This window comes from Calypte anna, chromosome 2 (assembly GCF_003957555.1).
Source record: "Calypte anna isolate BGI_N300 chromosome 2, bCalAnn1_v1.p, whole genome shotgun sequence".
NCBI classification, from domain to species: Eukaryota; Metazoa; Chordata; class Aves; order Apodiformes; family Trochilidae; genus Calypte; species Calypte anna.
The window spans coordinates 47,301,227-47,326,449 of NC_044245.1; the positions used below are offsets into that span (position 1 = coordinate 47,301,227).

Sequence of the window (25,223 nt, forward strand, 5' to 3'; positions counted from 1 at the left end):
CCCTGACTTCTAAATGTCATGTGTTTCAAATGGGATCTCAGGTTGGCAATGCCTTTGGTGACCTTCTGCCACAAAGGAGGGAAAGTTCTCATCTGTTCAGGGGGCTGGCTCTAAAAGAAACACCCCACCTCATACCCCCCAGGAAAACAGAAGTTTACTGCTGAGTTGCTTATTCCATTGTTGGGCTCCATGGTGCTGGAGAACACAGAGGCCACTCTCATATACATCCTGCTTTCTTTGAAAGCATATACCTGCAACAACTGTAAAAGCACTTGCCAGTAGAAGAAGTCTGCTTCCATTAAAGGAAAGAGAGTTAAATACATTACAAAAGGCCTCTGCTAGATACCACAGTTGGAAGAAAAAAAGAATGTAACTATTTGGATGTGAAATATTTTCAAAACAAACAAAAAGTCACCTTAGAGATCCTCTGGCTTTCTACTTCTAAATTTTGAAGAAAAAAAGTAATTTGTAGTTCAAGGGGCCCTGGAAATCTCAGAAAAATACAAAAGGCTGCTACTTGTGAGGTGTACTGCTACTGGAGGTGTAAGCAGGACTAGCAAACAAGCACTATCAGCAATGGAAGTGCTAAGCTGAACACTTAAATGAGTGACATTTTTATAAGTGCCTTTCTGATAATCACATTTGATGTCTTTTCCATCCTCAATTTACTCTCTTTCAGAGAGAAAAGGTGGCACTACAATTCTTTGCTCTACAAATATAGACAAAACTAATGAATTTGACTTTAGAGTACTATAAAAAGAACTACAGAAATCTTTTTGGACATCAGTGAGGTTGCTGCACCCATTCTGTGATCCACCTGGTGCCTGACAGTGAATAATAATTTCCCTAAAAATACTTTCTGTATATGCAAGTAGCACAACCATCTCTGATTTTCCACTGAAGAAGACTAATCAGTTTTTTAATATTTTTCTTAGTTCTCTTTGCACATTCCATAACATTTCAAACCTCAGTCTACTGAGTGACAACTAACAAAGGAGCTGAGCTTAATAGGCCAGATGGACCTCTCCTGTCTCATATTCTTACTGTGCTTTTTGCTGCAGAAAATTTCTCAGTTCGCCCTATACTGACCTTTAAAAGAAAGAAAAATCATATATGGATAACCTCGGAAAGTATAAAAAGATCAAATATCATTTGATATATATATATATCATTTGATATATATATCATTTGATATATCAAATATATATATATAATGATATATATATTTGTCATATTGCATGACATTGTATTGTAACTACATATAAATATAAATACTATTGATAGTATGATAGGATTAATCTTATATCAAAAATGATGAAGAAGTGGGTATTTTTCAAAAGGCCACATGGAGTAGGAGACTTCTGCAGAGTCTGTCTTGAAAATCATTCAGCCTACAGACACTTTACCTGCTGGCCTGGTTTGAGTGGCGATAGTGTGATTCCCTGGGTATTGATCACTGGGAGTATCTGGTTGCCGATGACGGTGGCGATGATCTGACCCTGGGCATTGGTCAATAACTGTGGAGTTATCGGCTGCACCTGAAGTCCCTGAGCTCCACCTGCCGCCTGGCTGGAGGGGACTGGATTAGGCATCAGTGGGATTGTTCCAATAATCTGGAGAAAAGGACACAGAAAGGGAAAAATGCACACATGCCGCATACACTTGCCACACATAATTAACGTGTTTTTGGTTTTTTTTTGCATGTTAAAGCAAATTTAGGTAAAACAAGCAGAGAGAGATGGATATGGACAGCTGAGGGTGTGAAACAACCGTGCCTTCGCTGGGTTGATGAGGACTTTCAAACACATTTGTTGTGACAAATATCACCTGTACGTTTTACCCCCATTCACTGTCATTCCCAAAAATCTGCTCTGGCTGAGAGTGTATGAAACAAATGATGGGCCACATTCTGGCCCCTGGATGATATTTTTTCCCACCTCTCATTTGAACACAGAGTGATATAGATGTAAGTATGAGCCCCATTTGTCTTGTTTTCTATAACTCATCTGTATAATGCCATTAACTGTGAACTGGGGTGCTTATGTATTTTTCTTTGATTCACTGATACCTACTCTAGTTGACCATTTATGACTCCCATGCGATCACCGGGGGGAACAAAATGATACTGGTGCTCTCCAGGACATGTCTTATTAAGATATATTCATAAAAATGCAGCTGCTTTTGGATGACAGCTAAATAGTACAACACAACTGGAAGGATGTTGTTAGATAAAACATTTTAGCTAACATTTCTGGGGCAAGTACTTGCAGAAAGAGACACTTTTGACAGATTGGAGAATACAGTGATTTCCTAAACTATGAATGTGCCTGTAAAACTAATATTAGGATAAGAATGTCAAACAGATACTGTAAGAAAGCTTGTCTGTCAATGAATTGCTATACTGAAGAACGTTACACCGGTGGAAGACTTTTTTACAAGTACTAGAGCATCTGTTAGAAACTTTTGATGAAACTTATGAATACAAACAACAACTTGGGTTGTTTTTCTCAACAGCAACAAATGAAGCATGAAGCTAGAGTCCTAGCATTTTCACAACAGGAAAAGTAAAACCGGGCTTCCAGACTTCCCTCTCCAGAAGCCTTGCTTTCTCCTCTTTCTCCTGAACACCTACACTGCAAGTCCCTTTGGTACCCCATGAATATGATCCCAGTTGCCCCATGTCCCTTATCACCTGAACTGACTGCTACTGTAGACCTACTTGGATGCTGAGAAATAGGGTGGATTATGGCTGAATTGTCCTTCTTCCTCCACAGTGGGAATAGTCACATTTTAACTTCCCTCAGTCTGTTTGCTGATTCTCATACCATTTACAAAGTTAACCATCTTTTTTAGATCTCTTATTTTCTGATAAATTTTGTTGAAACTGGTCAGCTCTTTCAAAGCCATTAGGTAGATATGGGGAGATGGATGGATGGAAAGAGGGAGAGGATAGATAGCACTTAAACACACGCCTTAAGACTTGTTTCCTCAGGAAAACAGGCTGAAACATTTCTAAAGAAACTTGAAGATGAATTTGTCTCACAAAAAAACACATACCATTCCTGTTGTTTTCAGCTATTAATTGCCAACACACCAATGGGAAATGTACAACCATCAGTGTAAAATTACCTCTACAGTGACTTCTTAGTGAAAATATTAGTGACCTTGTGGGTGGACCACCAAGTTACTTTCGTAGAGTGTAAAATAAGAACAGCAAATCTGAATCTCTTGCTAAAGACATAAAAAGGAGACATCTGTGGTCTGTGTTGTGAAGAATAGGAGGGATCTATGAAGGTCTCCCTCTGTTTAAATCACCAGAGGTGATACAAAACAGTCTCAGAAAATCTGCCCTCAGGAAAACACTGTGCAGTGATACCCAACTAACTCAGGCATAGCTGGAGGGGCAAGAGGCTCTCATCAGTGTCACCCTGTTCCTTGTGTTATTAGGCTAAAATATCACTCAGTTAAGTGAGAGTGTCCTAATGAGTGACTGCCTTGTCAGCAGTCACAGCCCAATGGTCTGCTTCTGGGTAAGCTCAACTGTGAAGTACAACATAACAACTTAAGCAGATTCCTTGAGTGAAAAGAGTGCACTTGGTTAGCTACAGCAGCTCAGCTAACAAGTGTTAAGGGCTGAAGTCATCATAAACTTACTAAACTTGCCCAGTTAGAAGTTTGGATGGGAAGACTGGAAAGTTACAAAGAAAAGCAGGACAGCTCTCCTGTGGGAGGACCTGGAAAAACAGGACAAGCCCACCTATTCATCTGTATTGTAAGAGCTGCATATATCAAAAGCATTCAAAACACTGTAAAGATATCATTTAAGTTCTCCTTAATGCATTCCTAAAAGGCAGATAGATCAATAAAGATTATTAACCCCCATTTTACAGAGCATGAAAGTGAAGCACAATGAAGCATAATCAGACAAAGATTGTGATTAAGAGTTTTAGCCTTCTAAGATGGAATTGTCGGCATGTTTTCCTCTGCAGATCACAGTGCTTTTTTTGTTTCTTTCTTTTTTTTTTTTTTTTTTTTTTGAAGGTGTCCCTAGCTGAACTGCTGAACTACATCTACTTTACCATTGGTGTGAGAAGATAGCTGTTCACTGAGGAGAGAGGCCATTTTTTCAGTATGTGAATTTAATACAGTTCCCATCCAGTGCAACATGTAAATTTTCCCCATTTTTTTGTGCCCTAAAACATTTATGGGTCACAAATACAATCTTTTGCTTTTACCACATGTCACCCAACACAAGGAATAATCCTTCTTAATTTTATCAACAGAAACATAGCAAAGGCCTCTCCTTCCTTTGCCATGTCAGTAAAGGACGCGACCTTGGAGTGTCATTACTCCAATGTAGCTCTAACTATCAAGGTCCTAATCCCAGCGAAGCAAAAAATGCTGTGCTGGTGTTATCAGTAATAGAAATGTTTGCATTCACATTTAAAATGCATTTCTTGGACTTCAGTTGGACATTTTATAGAATGACAGTGCTGAAGTGGACAGTTTGTAAGGTCAGAAGCAGAAGGCTATCTATATGTATTAATGTGTGTCACACGCCATGCCGTACATGGCACGTTGTACATGTGCACAGCCAGAAACAGAGCAGGGAAAGCTTACAGCTGGAGAGGTGTTCCAGAAGGACAAGTGAACAAATGCCCTCAAGGGTGTTCCTGTAGAAACCAAGCCTAAGTCCAAATGGGAAACATTCAGAACACTTTGTGAAACTTACCGGGATTTCCAGATTTTTTTGCCATTTTATGCTAATGTAAAGTAAAAACTTAATTGATTAAAACCAAGATGCCCACCTGTCTCTGGTTAACCAACAGGGTTACTATTTATGGCATGCACCTTTGGTACAGCTAAACCCAGATTCAAGTTTCTCCTTTCCCAAAGAGCCTAATAGCTTGCTGATTCACACTGCTCAGCTTTGTAGGAACTGAAACAGGATCCCCTCCTCAAACCTTCTGTGAACCTGCCCTGATGCTGGGCCAGATCCCTCTTTCTCCAATTTTGATACAAGATTTCGTTGTAGACCTTGCTCATCTGTATTACAGTTCAGGACAGTTCAGGAAAAGCACATGACACATACCACACACTCATGCTCATGAAAAGCACACTCATAGCACAAGATACTCATAGAATCACACAATACCAGAAGATACTCATAGAATCACAGAATGGTTTGAGTTGGAAGGGGCCTTTTAAAGATCATTGGGTCCAATCCCCCATCACGGGAAGGGACATCTTCCCTTAGATGAGATTGCTTAAAACCCCATCCAGCCTGGCCTTGAACACCTCCAGGCACAGGGCATCTACAGCTTCTCTGAGACACAGAGAAGCAGAAGAGTCTTCTTGCTCTTCCAGTGTTTGGACTCAAATTCGTAACCAATCCCACCTGTCAAACGCTTTCTTGAGAAAACACACACATCTCAGAGTGCTCATGTTACAAAAATAAAATTGAAAAAGTTCTGAGTTTTTTTACACTATGCATGTGGCTTTCCCTGTTCCTTTGGTACCTCATGCAATGGAAAGTAAGCACTAAGCATTTCTAATTAAAAGAAATTACACCTGGTTGTATGTCTTTTGTACCTTATATGCCTGTATGTTCCACATATAGTCACAAAGGTAGTGCAGGTGTGACATTGGAAATCCTATTAGGATATTTAATGTAAATTCAGATCTCAGCTTTTCTATAGAGATGGGAATTTGGTCTACCTCTAATTAAAATGCCAGTAGTATAATTCTGGCCCCATTCAAGTGACGGAGTGTTGTCATAAGCCTTAACTGAGCCAGATTTTCACTGCAAGTATTCAGTAAGATTCTCTTACTTTTGGTTATGGACTGATGATAGAATTATTAACTAAACAAATGAAGGAGTAATTCATCTTCAGTTGCATCTTGAGATGCCTATAGAGCAGTTCTTACAATGTTAATTGGTTTTGATACTTGCCAATATTATTTCAATTTTAAGAATTTCAATTTTATTTTTTCTAATTTCAATGGAAATTCAGAACAATCTTTAGGAGCACCTGAATAATCTCCTCTATTAATCTGTTAGTGTTGTTTTAGCATTCTAGCATATCAAGATATCCAAGATCAGGGCTCTCAAATCTTACAACCTGAATCTGCCACTGCTGAGACAACTTGCATGATTAAGTGCTATTCATATAAACTAAAGCTGTAAGACTTGAAGTTAATTTGTTGATTTGTTCCTACATACCATCTGTGGGCTCTGCACTCTTTGCTTACACAGTTCTGCAAACCATAAATTCATCTGCACGGAAAGAACAAGCACACAACTAAAGTGAAAGTAAAATCCCAAGGAGTGAAGTTGACCATAGAGGGAAAAAAATCCCAAACCCTCAGCATATAAAAAAATACCATTACCCTAACAGTAGGGTAAGGTCCTAGCACTGGTACCCTGAAGTTCTTAGTCACTTTTTAAACCATTATACAGGCTTTAGACCCTCGTCATGCTCTGTAAAGATTTCTTCTTAAAAAGAAATAAAAGCATCTGATCCCTTAAAAACAATCCCTTAAACATCTGATGTTTAAGAAAGAATAACATAAAAGAATCCATTCTTATCCTTTCCAGACTGACAACACATTTTCATATTTAAAAGCCTTTGTGAGTTACTTCATGGTACCTCCCAGGCTGAAACCGTGGGCAAAAGCTGAGTGACTGCTCAGAACTTCAGGGGATAAATGCTTAATTCTAGCCCCATTTCCATTGGAAATAGAAAACTGGATTTTGCATACCTGTATGAAGGACTAACTACTGATTTCCCAGCAGTGGGTCTGTCTTTGTGGCTCTTACTAAATCAATTTTGTTTTGACATTAGGCAAAGTTACTATGATACTTGTTATGGTCTGAGGTAAAATTAAAATTTATTTTGTTTTGGATACGTGAAACAAAGCCCAACCATAGGTGGGTTGGGTGCAAGCAGATTTTATTTGACAACTGACACAGGCAAAGTTACAGAGCCAGGCAAAAGGGGGAGAGGAAAAGAAGATATAAGAGAGAGAGAAAAAAAAAATGTGGAGAAAAAGGGTAAGAAAGTGGGAAGAAAGAATGAGACACAGAGAGAGTCACCACCAGGGGTGCAGCTGCCCAGCGAATTTCTTCAAGATGGCGCTGATCCTGGACAGGGCCTGATGCAAGATGGCAGTGGGTCAAGAGACACTGAAACATCCACAGCATGGACAGCCATATATACCCCTGAGTTCCTTTTGTTCCGAAGGGGCAGCTGTCAGTCAGCTGCCACAGAAGCCAGGGGCATTGACATAAGAGCTATTGCAGAGAGGCTGCCTGGAGGGGGGGAGCTTCCACAAAGGGGTGCAGTCCCCCACACACTCATCTGTTCTTATCTCCTTCCAGGTACCACTCCCTGCTTGGTTCCAGCCCCCCTTACCCAGGTACATCAGCATCAGTACAATCAAGGTGGCTTCCTCCACCCTGCCCAGAGTAATCATGCCCGGAGGGATGTCCCAGCATTGCAGGCCCTCAGAAAAGGGGAGCAGTCTCCACCCAGTAGTCCTTATCTCTTCCTGAGGTGTCACCCCCAGCTCAGCTCTGGCCAGGCCAGGTCCTCCACCCTAGCCAGGGCTATTCCCTTTAAAATTGCTCTTTTGAGACAATTGCAAGTCAGTGAGGTCAGACTCTCACCATACTCTAAAAAAGAAGCATACATTTTTTTATTGAGCTGGTTTTGTCCTTTCATTGGAAACAGGGATGCTGCCTTACTTCATTGTTTTCCTAGCACAACTAAATATTACAAACTGTAGTTAAATGGGTGGTTCATCAACTGCCTTTGTTTCTCCCATAAAAAGGCAAAGTAAAATCAAAGACTGACTATTCTAATTTGTTTCTACTGTCAACCAGGGCTGAAATAGACCAGATAGTTCCATTTCACATGAAGAATATCTTTAACTATGGAAAGAGAAGGCTAAATTTTTTTAGTATCATCAAAATGATTTTACCAATGTTGCAGCCTTTTAAAAATTCAAGGTGCTTTATTCACTTTTGAATAAGAGAAGAACAATATAAACTAAAATAGAAACACTGGTAAAAAGTAAGAAAGACGAGCAATGGAAAAATTGCTCAGTAAAATAAGCCAAACCACCATATACATATAAGATAATTTAACATCTCAAACTGTGAGCAGAATGCATGAAAGTTTAACTCTTTTATTGAACCAAAAAAATCACTATTTGGGTGAATGTTTGATGATTTAAATGTGCTTTACTCATCTTAATTTTCCAGTCCTAAGAATCTAATCTGAAGTAAAAACTCACTTAGGCTTCTGCTGTGTGATGCTGTTATGTTTTACAATTTTTTTTCTAGTTTTACTGGGCCAAAAGCTAATTTAAGCCAGCAGTCAACAGCACACAAAACAGTGTCTATGGTTTGGTTCATTTCTTACAGTTCTGCAAATCTGTCTTTCAAATTTGTTTCTTTTGTTCACAGATATATTCCTTCTTGTATGCAAATGCAAATCTTGTAAGCTTGCAAATTTGCTTTGCTTTATTCTATTTCCTGATGAGCACTCAAAAGAATGGCACAACAAAATGCTATTATGAGATCAAGGCATCCAGTAGTGATACTGCAAACAGGCTCCTATGAAATTGTACTTCTGGATCACTCATGTAAGGAATTATAATTTTCAAGGTTCATATATCATACAATATACTGGATGGTATATTTGTAAGCATCAATATGGAACACTGAGTCTCACATTCTCCTTGACTTTCTCAGTGTTTTATTTTTCAGAAAATAATGTTTGTATACTAACATCAAACTGTACAGGACTTTATTTGTCATGACTGTAGGAATTATGTGGTGAAATTATATGTTATGTTCTCTTAGCAGGGGTATGTATTCAGTCATAAAAAATGTCTCTTTTATCAAACATTCTAAATACAACATCTCATTTCTCTTTGCAAAAATCTAGACATATAATCACCAAATTAAAGACTAAAAATTATGTTGATTGTCTGCCAAATAGTTCTTTCTAAGCAATATACTTATCAGATTTATCTTCCTTTAAAAACTGAGAATTAAGACAGGAATAAAGAACCTTGGGTCACAATTCTCTGAGATGAGCAAAACATTTATGGATTTTAATTAGATTTACAGGTCCTGAGTATTTCTGAAATCAGCTAGGTAGATTCTTCTGAAAGTGATCAGAATTGCTTAATAATTTAATAGTTTAACAATTAATTATTTAAACTTATTAATTTAATTAATTTAATTAAATTATTAAATAATAATTTACAATTATTTGATGGATGACTTGTATAAAATATTTTAGCAATCTTTTTCTTTGTTATGACAAAAAGTTACATGCTGTTATGTTATGACAAAACATCCATAATTTATAATAATGTTTTATGAACGTAAAAAGAAGTCACAACTTACTGTTTTTATCACATTACTGCTTGTCTCCCAAACCACAGCTCTCCTGACTGCTGTGCAGATCCTTGTAGGGTGCATACATGCAAATAGACTTATGGATGTGTGGGGTTTGTTATATTTTTTTTCAGTAAATACTCTTGAAAAACAAAGTAATGGTATTAATTTTCTCAGGAAGTAAATGCAAAGTGACTGAGCCACCAGCACAATTCTCTATTTCAATGAAAAAAATTCAGTAAGTACTAATTCATCTCATCTTTACTTTCCCTTTGTGCAGGCTGAGATCTTCATAGTTGCCTATCAAACTATCACTGCTACTTTGGCTTCTCTAATGATTTCAATCCCAGTTAAGTATAAGGCATCTCAGAGGCAAGAAAACCCTGCTCTGAAATAAAACTTCTCAGCCTTTGAAAGCTTTGTATATGAGCTGCATCTGTACACCTTACCATTAATGTGTCTTTAGTTTAGAAACCCTTTAGAAACCATTGTCTCTTACGAGCAACAACATAATGTAAATATTTACTGCTCGTAGCATAGAGAGCAGCCTTGCTTTCAGCCCTATCAGAATCTAATACGCTGGACATACAGCAGGAGAAAATGTAGGCATCCCTACACTTAGCAATACATGCCATGCTGAGCCTTTCAAGACAAGCTTGGGAAACAAATTGTGTTTCTCAGCAAGCCTAATTAGGCCAAGCACAACACAAGTCAATGTGATTAGGCTGCTCCCATGCCATGGAGACATTATCAGCTTGTTTGGAACTCGGTTTGCTACTTGGTGTTGTATTGCACTGTGCTGGCCTACTATAGAGATGCTATCTAGAGGTCGGGAGCCAGAATGAGGTGAGGTTCAGTAACTGCTCTTTGTTCCTGTGGTTTTTAAATAAGAGCTGCTATTGAGACATAATCTTGCCTACATATGAAGAAGATAACATGCTCTACTGCCACAACAGTTCTCACAAAAACTATGCTGTTTCAATTTTTCAATTTGTAGTAATACTCTTTTAAAAAAGGGATGTTGCACTCGATTTTCAATGTCTAACTGGGTGACCATGTGAATTTTTGGTGCTCTATTTTTGCTTCTTTCTCTTGATTAATCTGTTCAACTTGTTTTGCATAGCTTGATTAAGGAGATGTTATGCTCTTAACTGTCTTCAGTAGGCAGTCACTTCTGTCACTGCTTTAACTTGTGATGCCATTCTTGAGAAAGTTACTCCACCAGAAATATTAGGATAGAGTATTCAAAAATACGTTAAATTGAAAATCATCAAGGAGTCTTTTTTAAATTTTTTTATTTTCACTGATGAAATTTCTTGAGAAAATACAAGTGTATTTTGGACAAATGACTTTGAATGTTTAATGACAAGGCCTTGACCTGTCTGTTTAGAATATCAATGAATGCTTTCTTGGACATGTCTCCATGGTAAACTAAACTGAAATCAGTCCAATACCCCTCAAATAATCTTCAGATGCAATCTTTAGGACCACAATTATTTAATTTGATTACAGGTCAAACAATTTCTAGGCCAGCAATATATTCTTGAATAATCTACTCTCATCTTTGCACTATCTCACTACATATACTATATAAAATATTTATCAGAGATCACCAGATTTCTTGGTTTGTAACTCTTAAAGGTGAAATTAGATAGGGATGCTGATTCATTAAATCATTTCAAATTTAGTCAAAAGTCACTACAAGAAGGTTAATAGATATTCCAATCAATCAGTAGCAATGATGCTCAACATTGTTGCTGTATGATCAGATTTCTCCAAATGCTGTTATAAATCAGGAGCTTGATGCCCAGATGTAATCACTGGGGATGACACAGTAGCTGTCTGTCAAGCCACCACTTCAAGACTGCACCTGTGCAATAAGGCATTCTTTTAAATACAAAGTCCTGCATGGCATCCTGGTCTCTAAATTGGAAAGACAGAGATTCTATAGATGGACCACTTGATGCATAACTGCTGGCTAGTCACTCTCAATGAGTAGTGGTCAAAGCCTCAGTGTCCACATAGAGACTACTGATGAGTGGCATTCCACAAGGGTTGGTACTGGGACCAGTGCTGTTTAATGCTCTTGTTGGTGACATGGACAGTGGGATCCAGTGGATCCTCAGCAAGTTTGCTGACCACACCAGGTTGTGTGGTGTGGCCAACATGCTGAAGGGAAAGGAGACCACCCAGGGGGACCCTGGCAGGCTTAAGAGCCAGGCCTGTGTGAATCACAGATGAATATCCAGCATTCAGTCACTGCTCCATTTCCATTGGCCAAAATAAATTTGTTTGCAGTCGTTTACATACAGATTTGAATTAATCTTAAGGCTATTAATTTATGTTTGTACATTCCAGTTTTTCCTAAATATTCAAATACTCCAAAAATGACACAAATCTAACTAAATTATTCTCAGATTTGGAGCAGATGTAGCAAGTTACTGAGGCCAGAATTACTAGTAGTGCTGGAAAATCTGGACATGTCACTTCAGCAGCAGCTGGGAAAGCTTGGGGGTGGCTAGGAAGCAAATGGAGAGGACAGCCAGAAGCAGACAAGATGCAAAAAGTTCAATGGATTTCCTTGCCTCCTTTACCTCAAATCAAAACCCCAAAACAATTGATAATTGTATTAAATATATATTCACATTCACATTCATATTCATATGTGTACATGTGTATGTGTATAAAGCACAAATGTATTTCTTTACGTGAACTTATGAGGACCCTAACTGTAAGTTCCATTCAGGGCTGGTCTGTAAGTTGAATTATGATTTTCTTACTAAAAACAACAGTGGACCTGAGGCAACCCCATCTCCAGCACCTAGACTGCTATGATGGTGAATTCACATGCTCCTGACACAGACATAGATACTGATTTTTTTCCTATGTATTTTGATATGAATAACAACTACCTCATCTTTCTCTTCTGCTGGCAGCAGAGCCCATACTCCTGAGGCCAGTTCTATGTAAGGTGGAGGACTGCAGACACTCAGTACATTTTATGTCCTTGCATGCTTTCTCTGTCTCAGTCCTAAAAAGATTTCCTTTTCAACTGTGACCTGAGGAGGACCAAAGGTGAGGGGGTCCTTTACCCTTATTGACTCCAGGGGAGGGGGAGCATAAGGGCAGAGATCAGCTTTTTCCAGGATCCCTGCTCCATCTGTGTATTTGTCACTTGTCTTACACTTACATTTTAAGCTATCTTGGGAAGGCCTTTTATTTTTCCTATGTTTTTTCCTAAGGTTTTTTTCCTATGTTTTCTATGTACAGGTCTTAGCACAGTATTGCATTATAGTGATGCTGTAGACAACAAATAACAACAATCCTATTTGTCATTAAAAAACCCCAAACAACAATAAACTACATTATGTCATGTTCTCATATTTCCTCTCGGTTAAGGTAACTGTAGGCTGTGATATGCTTTATCCAGATTTGCAAGTAGGGCAAAAATTCTTTACCTTTTGGCAAAATTTACTGAGATTACAGGTTCCTGAAGGAAGAACTAAGAGGGTACTACTTTACCTTCAAATTGGGAAAACATTCCTTCCCTAGTTCAGAGGATATTCACAGCTACAGCCTTTGAATTCCATTGTTACTCCAAATGTTCCTCACCAGGCAGGATTGGGGCAAACACTTCCACACCACTTCCACAGCTCGGCTTTGCCAGTCCACATTTAGAATTAGAGAATCATTTAGGTTGGGAAAAAAACTGAAAGGTCATCAAGTCCAACTGTAAAACTTAAACTGCTGAGTCCATCATATTCATCCTCTGCCTCCTTGCATGTAATGTCTTAGTGTGGAAATTATACAAATGAAACAAGAAGGCTCCCTATGATGTACTATATGGACTCAAAGAACCAGAGAACCTAACCATAGTTACCGTCAGGATATCTAAGAATCTATGATTCTATATGAAAAATTAAAAGTATTAGTAAGGACTGTTAGATGTTAATTCCTTTATTCAGGTTTTCCCTTACTTCAAGTATTCTCTTCGTGATACTAATATATAGAACAAGAGATTAGTTAATAAGTCTAAAAATGGTGGAATTTTCTACATGGAGAACAAAAGATAAGAAAAGGGGAAATAGCAACTGCAAAATTAAATTTAGTTTTAAGTATTGTCGAAATGCATATTGTACTTACAAATGTCCTTGCAATACGTTTTTAAAAAAAACAATGCAGTTTCAATATCTTCAATATTTCAGGAATCCTCTATGAAGCACCACTTATTAAATCTTGGAGCAATAAGTGGAGAAGATTCCCGAGTGTATGTGAATTGCAGCAGAAGAGGATAAGTGAAGTGCAAATGCTACAGTATATAATTCATATATGAAACATTTTAATTGTAGGAAATGGTAGATTTTAAATTTTTTAAGTCAAAGAATTGTGCTCATTTCTGAGACAAATATGAATATATTAACTGCCCTTGAAACAGTATCAATATTTCTTCCTGCACAGGGCACAGCAGAGTAAAATGCTCTACAAGATGAAAGCTCTTTGATCCTTTTGAATGCTTAAAGATACCAGAACAGTGCCAATAAGTTTTGAGGAAGAAGTTAGACTGAAAAGAAATATTAATAATAGCCAAGATAGCATAATATTCCAAAATAGTGACACTGAATGTACTAAGGACTATAAAAATATTTATTGTTCATAGTTTTAGCCCACTGATTCTGTCAGTCCACAATGGGCTCTTTTTTCCCCCCCCCTCTTCTTTCAAGTGAAGTCATTAATATGCAAACATATTTGATCTTGACATACACAATAGCTCTATCTTTTTCAGCCCTGAATGTTAGGGAAAGAAAACTGTCAGGGGTTATATCACAGTGTAGATCTTATGAGTCAGGAGCAGAGTGAATAACTGGAATCCCACAAGTCATTTACAAGAGCCATTGAGCTTCACTCAATGGTCCACTGGTTCTGCTGCACTATATGGTCTGTCGTGGTTCTGCTGCCAATTGCCAGCTAATATTTCCTACAAAGATTTCATCTCTTGGCTTTTCATTCATTGATGATAATGCCAATTATTTCTTGACTACATTCCACTTTGGAGCCACGTTTGCATAATGTTACCAGGCTTCTCTCTGACTTGACTTCTACTAATAAAAATTAGAAGTAAATCTACTGACCTGAATGCAGTGGCCCCTGGGACTTGAACACAACACAAGCTGATGTTTGGGTCTGGCTGCAGCCCATAGTTCTTTTTAAATTATGAATGGTCTCAGGTTAACTTGTACCCTGCACAGCATAAATCTGGTTTTGACTAGTTATCTCAGGCTTTGGTTTCAGCTGAAGCTAGGAAAATGTAGGGATTCTCTCCCTTTTTCCCCTGTTCATACAGAACCCATTCTGCCCAGTGGAGCAGCCCCATGAAAACCAAGTGCATGACTCATGAGTTGTTCTGGAAAGAAAGTGGGAAATAATGCTGCTTCATTTGTATTTGCACTTAAAATGCAACCTAAAATGAATATAAAATTAAATGAAAATATGAAAAAAATTGTTAGGATTGAGCCATTCTAATAAAAATTTAAATATTGCATATTCCTTTTAACCTTTCTAATCTGGAAAATAAACCCAGTAAATTTTCAAACAGAACATGTAAAAATGAGACACTTAAATCTTAGTCAGACACTGTACTTTAAATTTTTACTGAACAGAATTTGTTAGGATGACATATTTTTTTAGATTAAATCCATTTTTCTATCAGAACTCATCAATGGACAAAAAAAAGTCATTCAGTTCTGCTCACAATGCTGCAGGAATTTACACTAAAAGATTGATAAATGAGGTAGTAAAATGTAATTATAGGTTAAAATGTAAGACTACAATTCTGGGGCATGATTCTGGATACAGAAGAGATTTCCTTCTCTAAACCCCACCGCATTGCTGGTAAGGTCTCCAAGAGCACCTGCACTAGAGCAGGCTTCAAGGGCTCTGCCAAGGACTAGAAGCCTGATGAAATGGGTAGTGGAGGGAGACATTTGAGGTAGAACCTATTTTGAAAAGAGAGAAGTAACCCTCAAGCTGTCAGGATAGGTAGTACCCTGCCACGCTCCAATGGCATGGAATAAAGTCCTTCTGTTCCCTCAGTGCTTAAAAATGCAAAAGAAGAGGATACTCTCTTTACCTCCTTTCTTCAAAGCTACATGCATTTGTCGGCAGCCTAAAAGTTCCATTTACGCTGTAGCTTTTAACAGGGAGTATTTTTTTAACCTCTTGGGACATGGATAAGCTGGCCTTGAGTTTGAGAGTTGCTGCACTGTTGGGAGAAATAGAAAAGAGTGTTCTGTTCACTCTGACTCCTCCTCCAGCCCAGCACTGTGAAAATGCTTGCATCCACTTCTCATCCATCACCACATCCTGAATGCTGCTCAGAAAACTCAGGGATATCCAACATGATCATTAAGAGAGTTTGTGCATCTACCAGCCTCACCTTCATTCCCTTGACTACACTCCTAATCTCCCCACCCAAAAGGAAAGGAACCCATTTCTCAGATGAGAAAGAAAGTTCACCCAGGCTCAATGTGCACAAGATTTGCCACCCAGTCTGCTTAGCTCAAAAATGAAAACACAAAGATGTGTAAACAACAAATAACCTCAAAAAAGAAATAAGCACCTCAAAAAAGAAAAAAAAAAGAAGTTATCAAATATGCATTTGTTTATCACAGTCAAGTTTTATGATTCAAACCTGATTCATATATATTTTATGAAGAGAAGATCCATTGTGTTGGTAAAATTAAATGTATTTTGAAACTTGTATGTGACATTTATCTATCTGCTCTATCAGAAAAAAAGTTGTCATATTCATTCAGACATATATTACTTTTTCAATTTCCTATCAGTAATGTTTTTAATCTTCTTTAGGGTGAGACCACAGGGTTTCTCATTTCTCACAACAAAGACCATAACTCATTGGAATTATGTTGATGAGTTTATACCTAAAAAAGTTACATCACTTTTTTTTTAAAGGTGAACAATTTTTTTAACATCTCTATCCATGACAAATGTGGGGTTTCTTTTTGTTTGGTTGGTTTTGGTCTGTTTTTTTTTTAAGATAGAAACGATACAGTCAGGTAAAGAATTGTTGGCTCATTTTCTCCCCTTTTTTACAGAACCTTAGCATATGAAATACAAAATTATGTTGCAATTTCTGATGATTCAGGTTCTATTGTGAGACACAAGAGACAACAAAACAGCACAAGTATTGAAACTCTTTATCATGTATCCTCCCTTCCAAGGGGACGATTTTGATAGAAAGTTTATATAAAGCCAGTGCTTAAAAATAAATAGCACTGTGTAGCAAGCAAAGCCAAAAGGTTGTAGTTAGAGAATAAACAGAAACCAATTAAAGTGATTTAATTGACAAGAGGCTACAGCTCCCATGCAGAAGACTGGTGGGAGAGGTGCAATGTGGAGGTGGAAACTTTTTTCACTGAGTTGCTATTAAAGTGAAACTATAATAAAACCCTTGTATCCCATACACTCAGTGCAAGTCCTGCAATGGATGTTGAAGTGCATTCAGTCAAGCCCTTGGAAGAAAGGCCATTTTAATTCTTATGGATCTTTTTGATAAGCTAGTAATGACACCAACCACATTACAGATTAAAGGATGCTCTTTGTTAGTAAGAGATGAGAATTCAAAAAGCAACATTAGAATTTCATTTCTGAACAAAAAGAGAATATTTGGGATCAAACTAGAGGATGTGCCTCCCCTCCTAAGCATACATAATATTCAGAAATAAACAAAAATTTAAATAGTATTTGGTAAAGCTGGCAATAATAATGATGCCTTATCTTCAAAAAGCTGTCAGTCAGTTTGGCTTGTATATGTATCTAAAATTATTTCCAGACTGGCAACTTAGGTTATTTTTTGAGGCAGAAATTCTAATTTGGTAAGTCTCTCCCTCAACATTCATGGCATTTGCTGGTTGGAGCTGTGCTGTAATACTTTCAACAGGCCTGTGATCTGAGGATTTAGTGCATCCCTTTTCTTAACCAAAACAGCAGGGTAAATGCCTAGAGAAACGTAAAAAGTAATCTGTCAAAGGGAGAGATTTCTTCCTTACTACTACAGGCTCAAAGTTGTTTTTTTTAAAACAAAAAAGAACCTCAGAGACACAAAGTCTTCATTAATGAACAACCAATTTTTAAAACACAACATGCTACAGATAGAATATTTAATCTTAATTGAAAGGAAAGATACTTTACAGACAGACCTTCCCTTCACATTGTTATCCATCGTTTAGTTAAAGTATGAGTAAAGTTAAGTACATTTTAAATAATTCAAACAGATACCATTACCTTGCTTTCTGGGATGCTACTTTTCTTTTTATGTGGAAAACACAAAGAAACAAGCAAGCAAAAAAGGGGTAAGATTTTCAGAAAAATTAGAGTGTCAGTCCAAAAACTATGGCAAGCTACTCAGTGCCAAGTTCTGCATGGTCATCACCAGTTGCTACCAGGACCTGAATTAAAACTCCTGTGAGTGCCATTGGGAGCTTAAGGATAACACTATATCAGAAAGACTCAAGTCCTGGTAAAAATATCTGGTGTGAGACATTCTAAGGATGGAATTTCTGTCATTTAATGTTAGTTAGCTAACATGAGAAGTCCAGTTATAGATTGCCATTCAAGTTCTCTCTAGCCAATGGAGAAAGTGAGGAATCTCTGCAAGGTGATTCATTTCAGCCTAAAATGCATGCCTAAGATCAGTGGGATGTTTTATTCTTCAGAAGTGCCTATTTCTTTCACTGATGACAGAGGATACTAAGCAACTAGCTTAGATTAGATTCATCCTAAGCTAATTTTTATGTGGTTAAAATTAGGGAAAACGAATTCAAAGTCAGGAGGTTAAAGAATATAAGAGTCTGCTGAGGACCAAAGTCGATTTTAACATTGATCTATAGCCTCTTAGTCATTTGGAAAAGTTGCCTTTTAACTGACCACCTCAGCTGTACACCTCAAAAAAGGAGAATAAAATATTTTTTTTTCTAAAAAAAAAGAAAAATAATAACAGAGGCTTTTTCCAGAGAGGGGCCTCAACATTTGTTTTTTTCCCTTTGTGAGTTACTATTAAAATAATACAAGGCTTTGAGAAGACCTCACTGGTTGAAAAGCTGTTTCTGCACAAAATGAAACCTGTTTGACCATACCTGTCTGTCACAAACATAAACAAAGAGACAGAGATGATTCACTTAAATGACTTCAACTTGGCTGGTAGTATCTTGACACATTTCACTGGGGAGGGTATAACTTACACAGCTCTTTAAAAAGTAAGTTTTAAAAAAGGACACAGCAATGACTATGGACTGGAGATTTATTAGAAAGATTCCATAACAATCTCTTGGAAGTCAAATTTCCATGTTCTGGGCAACCTCAGTGAGAAATTGCCTTTTTGACATGATCCTCATTTATCTCCCCCCACTCTGTGTTCTTTGAGGGCTTCTTTGCATCATTTGTTGAGTAGTATGAGGCCGATTTAAACATTCCTACATTTTTGCTGTTGCCAAAGACTATAGTGATTTACTGAATCAGGCATGCATCATTCATATGTGTTCCTTTTTAGCACTGCATATGATTTTAAGGAGAAATAAAAGGCAAGGGGGAGCCAAGGGTACAACTTGCCTCAGTAAATGCTTTTCTAGGAAGGGCCCTTTCCATTGATGGATCAGGTTATAAGAATTTCAGCTGAACTTGATAAACTTTATCATATATATTTTTTATTTTATTCAGGAAAAAAGGCTTTGGTTGTAGCATACTTATGAAAATTTGTTCTCAAAATACAGGATGTAAGACGTTGCTGGTTAAGGACATTGATGTAAGCAAAGCTCTAACTACTCATCATTGTATATAACAGAGGAATAAATGCAATCGAGCAGGTAAATGCTTCCATATATTACTAACTGTATCTCTAAGTTAGTGGTCTAACATACAGATTTTAAAGAATTACCCTGAGAACCTTGCCTTACTTTTTTGTATCTGGTGAACTGAGCATGGTTTAGGTTTTTTTTTGTTTTTTTGGTTTTTTTTTTACTTTTGTGAAGAAAACTTACAAATTTAAATCTTAACTGCCCTAAGCACTCATTAAATACTTAATTACAGCCTTCAATAAATTTTTTTGTGTTGGCTGTTGTGGCAAAAATTCTCTGATTTGGCAGAGAAGAATGTGTCATTCTTTGCTACTACTTTGGCTAAAGGAGTATCTTTCAACAATGCTCATAAACAGCTTCTGTTCTCAAATTCATAAATGTGCTTGAGAGCAAAGATACCTGACTGTCTCATACACTTGTCTCTACCTGAACAGCAGGTGTGATGGCTGGAGCTTTGCAGTGTTTCAGTTATGAAAGATACTCCTGAGTATAAATATAGACTATCAAAAGGAATAACATATAAACATACAGAGTGGTTCACTCTAGCTGCTAATAATAATAGTGAGAGATTGCACACATAAAACACATACATTGGTATCTGCATGATTAGAATTAACAAATCTGTAGTGCAGATCCCCAGATATGTGATATAAACACCTACAAATGCAAGTCACCCCCCAACATTTTGGAGGAGGTTGTGGAAGTGATGTTCATCAACATGAGAGATATGTCAAGAAACAGAGAGGTTGTGCCATCCTGTGAGCAGGTATTGAGAAATCTTTCCCAGGCAGTTCTGCTGACAAACCTCAATTTTCTTGACCTTTTAAATACTTCATTATGGCCTCTTATGCAGAGTGGCCAATAGTACGTGGTACCTCCTAGCAGCAAAAGGACAGATTGTTAATCACACAGTATCCTTTAACTCCCACTTTGCAGTCATTCACTAATACTTATATTTTGGTGAGAAATCAAACTCTAAGAAAAATAAAGGTCTAGTTTTATTCTCCAGTTAATAGTTTGCAGACAATTATCAGCTGTGTATAGTCATTACTACACACATACAACATACACTAGAGATAGGCTTGAAGTAAAAGAAAGTAGCATAGTATCTCCCATGCCAAAATGAGAAGGTTTAGTTCATTTTCATTTGTCATCAGAATAAAGGTTCAACAGATTCCAGAGACATAAGTGTAAATCAAGGTGGTGATTAGAATATTTGTAGTTTGGGGTCCCTGTGAATACATATATCTTCCTTGAAGGGATGCAAGAGATGAAGCAAGCAAGAAGATGAAGGTAAACCTATGTTCAGCTGTGCACATGTACACATGCATGTTTTCCTGTAAGTGGGGAGCAATCAAGTTGAAAAAAAAAAAAGTAGACATTTACTCTAATTTAAATGTTTTAGGATTTTGTCAGAATATGGCCATATGACTCACAGGGAAAAACAGTTTTCCAGATTGGCTACAGAAGGCGTAATGGAGTATTCTACAGTACCTAAAATGGTGCTGAAGTAACTGAAGTGACTGAAGTAACATGTGACAAAGAGCTGTCATCAGGAAATAAAAATGGTAGAAACGGGGGAAGTAGAACAGGAACCAGGGAACAAGGTAGCTGGGGATGTCTGGGGATTTGTCACTGACACAAGCACTAGTTATCTGCTCATCCATACTCTGATTTTCACACGGTTTTGTATTTGCATTTCTGGGAGGAACCAAACGATCAAAACCAGGACAGGTGAGAATAAGTTAAGGATAATTTAAAAAATCAAGAAGGAAAGAAGAGGGAAAGTTTAGCATGGCAAATGGTGCTGTTTTCCCCCAAAGCTAGCGAACTGCAAGAGCATGATCTTTTCATTTTGAGGTTGTCTGCCTACCTATGTTATCAAAAACCCCAGATCTCAGCTTAATGCACAGCCTGCAACAAAGGGAGTGCAGTAGGCCTCTAGAGATGATGACTAGCAAGTTTTTTTTTTTTTCAGTTGGGCTTCAGTGACCTATTTATACAATTTCTTCCCTGCTAGCTAGCTTTTTTCAACATTATGAGATGTACCTGGCCTCTCTCATCTCTCCCAAACTGTCTTCCTGATGTCCTGATCACTCTCTGATCTATTTCTCTATCTGCTGGGTGGATGCTAATATGACATATCCAACCTCTAAAACAAACCATTTATTTTGAAAGTTGGCTATGTCAGAATATTTGATGCGTCAAGCATTAAAATGAATGTATATTTGGGTATTGGGTACATCATGTCTTGATATTAAATTATCTCTTGAAAGGTGGATTGATTTTTAAACTGGCAGGATATATCTATTGCTTCCTTGAAACTCTAGCATGAAGCTAGACATGAGGGGAGACTGGAAACATTCTCTGTGAAACAGAGACAGAATTGCTCAAGGGCTATGAGTGTTTTCTTTATATTAATAAATTATTTTTTGTGCTTAAGGAAAGAGATTCTGTCATTCTCTTCCATTATTATGTGACAATAATACATTAATCTTCTATGAGAGATACTTATCCTAGAGATAATATTTAATTAATGTGCAAAGAAGGAAGTTTAAGTTAAAAAGGTACTTTAGAAATCATATATATTTAATAACATTGGCATAGATATTTCAAAGTCCTTTTTTTTCTTTTTGATATCTGGGCCATTTGCATAAATACACACTGAAGTCTAACACTACCAGTATCTGAAGAAAAATGACAAATCTGAGAAACATTTTTAGCAGGATAGATTAAGTTAGAACTGTTATTTTTTCTTCTTGAACTTTCCCTGCCACTGTTCACAGACACAACATACAGGAAAAGACATCCCACAGTTCTTCACTATACCCTAGAATCAAAACAGAAGACAGGGAACCCTTCCTCTGACAGGACAACTCCTGCTCCATGTGCTACTTGGAAGCTCATCTGACTGGTTATCCCTATGAACCCTGCATGAATACAACTTAGTTGTTGGCTTACTATCAAATGAAGTATGTCCACAATTTTCTCCTCTTTATGTGTAGACTTTTGGGGAAGATACCTTTTTTCATTTTCAAAATCTTCACATGCTATTGCTAAGATGTCTGGACTTCTCATCCTTTCAGGTTTTGAAACAAGTACTGATTGCACAGCCCCCAGATTTCCTTTCCTCTCCTCACCTGTCTCTGAAAGGACATTCACATGCAGATGTCAAGACTGCAGCCCAACAAGAGAGCCAGAAGCCTTCATTGATGCATGAAGACTTACAAAATCTAAGAAACACAAAACCTTCCCAAAATGGCAGCAGTGAACCAAGAATCTTAAATGTTTAGCATTTTACATTAACATCCACTTTTTACAGAGTGATCTGGCTTTTTTACCTTTTGCCCAAACAGTTTCTGGTTTTCCTTTTTGTGATATCAGTACCAGCTCACCAGAAAGTAAAATTCTGACAGTAGGGAAAAGCATTTGATAGATACAGGAAAAAAGAGATAATATCTAAATAAAACTAAGCACCATGCTACACTCAGGATAATAATCTGTTTGGGTTTTTGTTTGTTTTGCTTTTGTTGTTGTTTTGTTTGTTTGTTTGCTTTCCAGAAATGATAAGGCACATCTGGAAATATAATTCAAACAAACTCATCTATTTTGTCCATTATTTCCTCTGCTTACCTACAGCCTTCCTGCACTCCAACAGGCAGAGTCCTCCCTCTTAGGAAGCTTTGGACAGTCTAGAGGAGAAATCTTAAATTAAGAATACTGTAATATAAATTCTTCATACGGCCGGGTTTTCATAAAATCTGCGTGGATGATGAAATGGACGTGAATTGTTCTCAACTTTGTCAGCTCCTGAAGGCATGCAGTGGTGTAACCTTCCTGAGCAGGACATTTACATTGCTTAGGAGACATCAGTAATACAGAACGCACATTTCTTGGCACCAACCACACACATCAACTCTGTCTACAGAGTTTTATGCTTCGTTTACATCATCTTAAGGACTTTTCAGTGGGTTTAGAAGAACAGCCTTTGCTTTCAAATTCTGTTGCTTGTTCCCCAGGACTCTAAATGGCCACCATTAGGTCCTGCATGAAAGCTGAAACTGAAAAATTTAGTTTTCCAGGATAATAATGGTCAAACATTCCCTGTGATGAGCAAAGCTTGTTTTCAGGAGAAGCTCAAGGACTTGGAATGAATTCCAGCAGTAGCTGAAGAACATTCCTGGGTTTACTACCTCTGGTTTCACTGCATTCTGCTGCAAAAGCTATGTCCATTTCTGTTCTCTAATGCAAATATAAGCAACACACATCTCTAAGAAACCCTTACATAAAGATATTTAAATCCAGGTGAAAACAAAACCTTAAAAGGAAACTTAAAGTTTAAAGTTTAAAAGGCTTTAAACAAAGTCTTTATCAAAGATGCAAGTCTATTCTACAAGCTTCTTCTTGGAGGAAGACCAATTTGTGACAGTCACTAGTCATGTTTCTTAATGTGTTACTGGAAGGTGATAGGATATGATGATATGGAGAGCAGTGTAAGACCCTCCATGGAGCAGAAAGATTTCATTCACTGTGATGTGTGTCATTGGTGATAACAATGAAAATTTGCCATGCTTATAACCACCTCATGATGCTAAAATGAACAGATTATAGGCATGCTAGGTGCTTCTTTTAATTACTTGTTAGCTTTCATGAAAATAGTAGGCAAGCTGAACCAGTAGTTTGTTTGGTTTTCTCCTGCATGCAAAAGTAATTAAGGCAATGACAAAAGGACAGGTATGTCATGTATTTCTGACTTGAAATAATTAATTTAGATTAGTGAATAACATTTTCAAAAGTACCTATATGCTTCAGGCTTTTAAGGCTCTCTTCAAAGTGTATTTACTCCCCATAATACTGCATGGTACCAAGACCCCAGAGCTAGTAACTAATGAGCTAGATTCTAAGTCACCTTGTTGAGAAGCAGAAATAATAAGTACAGTTGTAACATCATATTGCTGAGGTTTTTGGCTTCTGGGATCTGTGCTGGTATGAAACCGAGACACAGAAATATACTGCCTCTTGGAGTTTGCTTGCAATGCTCCATTACAGTGCATAGACACGCCTGTAGCAATGAGACTCCTAACAATGACTGAAGGAAACTCAGGCTCTTACAGGTTTATAAGTTGACTTTGAAAGTAAGACTTAGGCACCTCTAAAAATTTCTGTGCCATATCTAGGACATTGGCAGAGATCCAGGCAAGGGGCTACAAATCTGAAGTGTGAAGCTTAAAGCATGATTTTGTGTAAGCTAGATGAAACATATTCTGAAAGCCTTTTTGGATAACCACATGATTATATTCAAGATGAAAGAGATTTCAATACTCAGTTATCCTTTCCTTGGTATCTGATTGGAAACTTCAGTAGTGATCCTCTATGTTTCTAGCACGTGTTTCGCAGTAAGGAAAAGCTCCATACTTTCCTCAAGTAACAGTGTTCCCCTTGCAGTTCCTATTTGCAAAATAATACTATTTATTGTATCCACTCTTGTCCCGATACTTTTCTGGAAATATCAGTCTCCCCTACTAGAGTTTTGACTTCAGCTCATCAGCCAGCCTTCAAACTACTCCTTTTGACTTCTCATGTTCCTAGAGCTTTGGAGGAAAGAAATGGTGCTTCTGCTTTAAAACCAACCTCTTTTTAAAAGAAGGTTGTGACCTGGTCATACTGCATATTTGCAATATTTTTGCAGTGGTTGATTCTCTGGATAATTTCCGGATCTTTTTTACCCTTCCCATTTTTTTTTTTTTTTTCCTCTTGTGAGGAAGTTAGATTGTCTCTGTAAAATATGGTGGCATCACAATCATTCTCATCTTCTTGTTATTATGATATAACAAGACAAGAAGGAGATAGAGCTCCTTGAGCATGGCCAGAGGAGAGCCACAAAAACGATCAGAGGACTGGAGCATCTTCCCAATGAAGACAAATGGAGGAAGTTGGGGGGT

The 25,223-nt window shown here is 37.5% G+C and overlaps 1 protein-coding gene across 2 annotated transcripts in view; it reads right to left on the bottom strand.

Moving 5' to 3' along the window:
* POU6F2 (POU class 6 homeobox 2) overlaps positions 1-25,223 on the bottom strand; it is a 305,013-nt gene that overhangs the window by 24,179 nt on the left and 255,611 nt on the right. For both annotated transcript variants that reach the window (XM_030445663.1, XM_030445664.1), the window contains one exon: positions 1,407-1,613. In XM_030445663.1, coding sequence (XP_030301523.1) covers positions 1,407-1,613 — 207 coding nt within the window. The remainder of the gene's footprint in view (positions 1-1,406; positions 1,614-25,223) is intronic.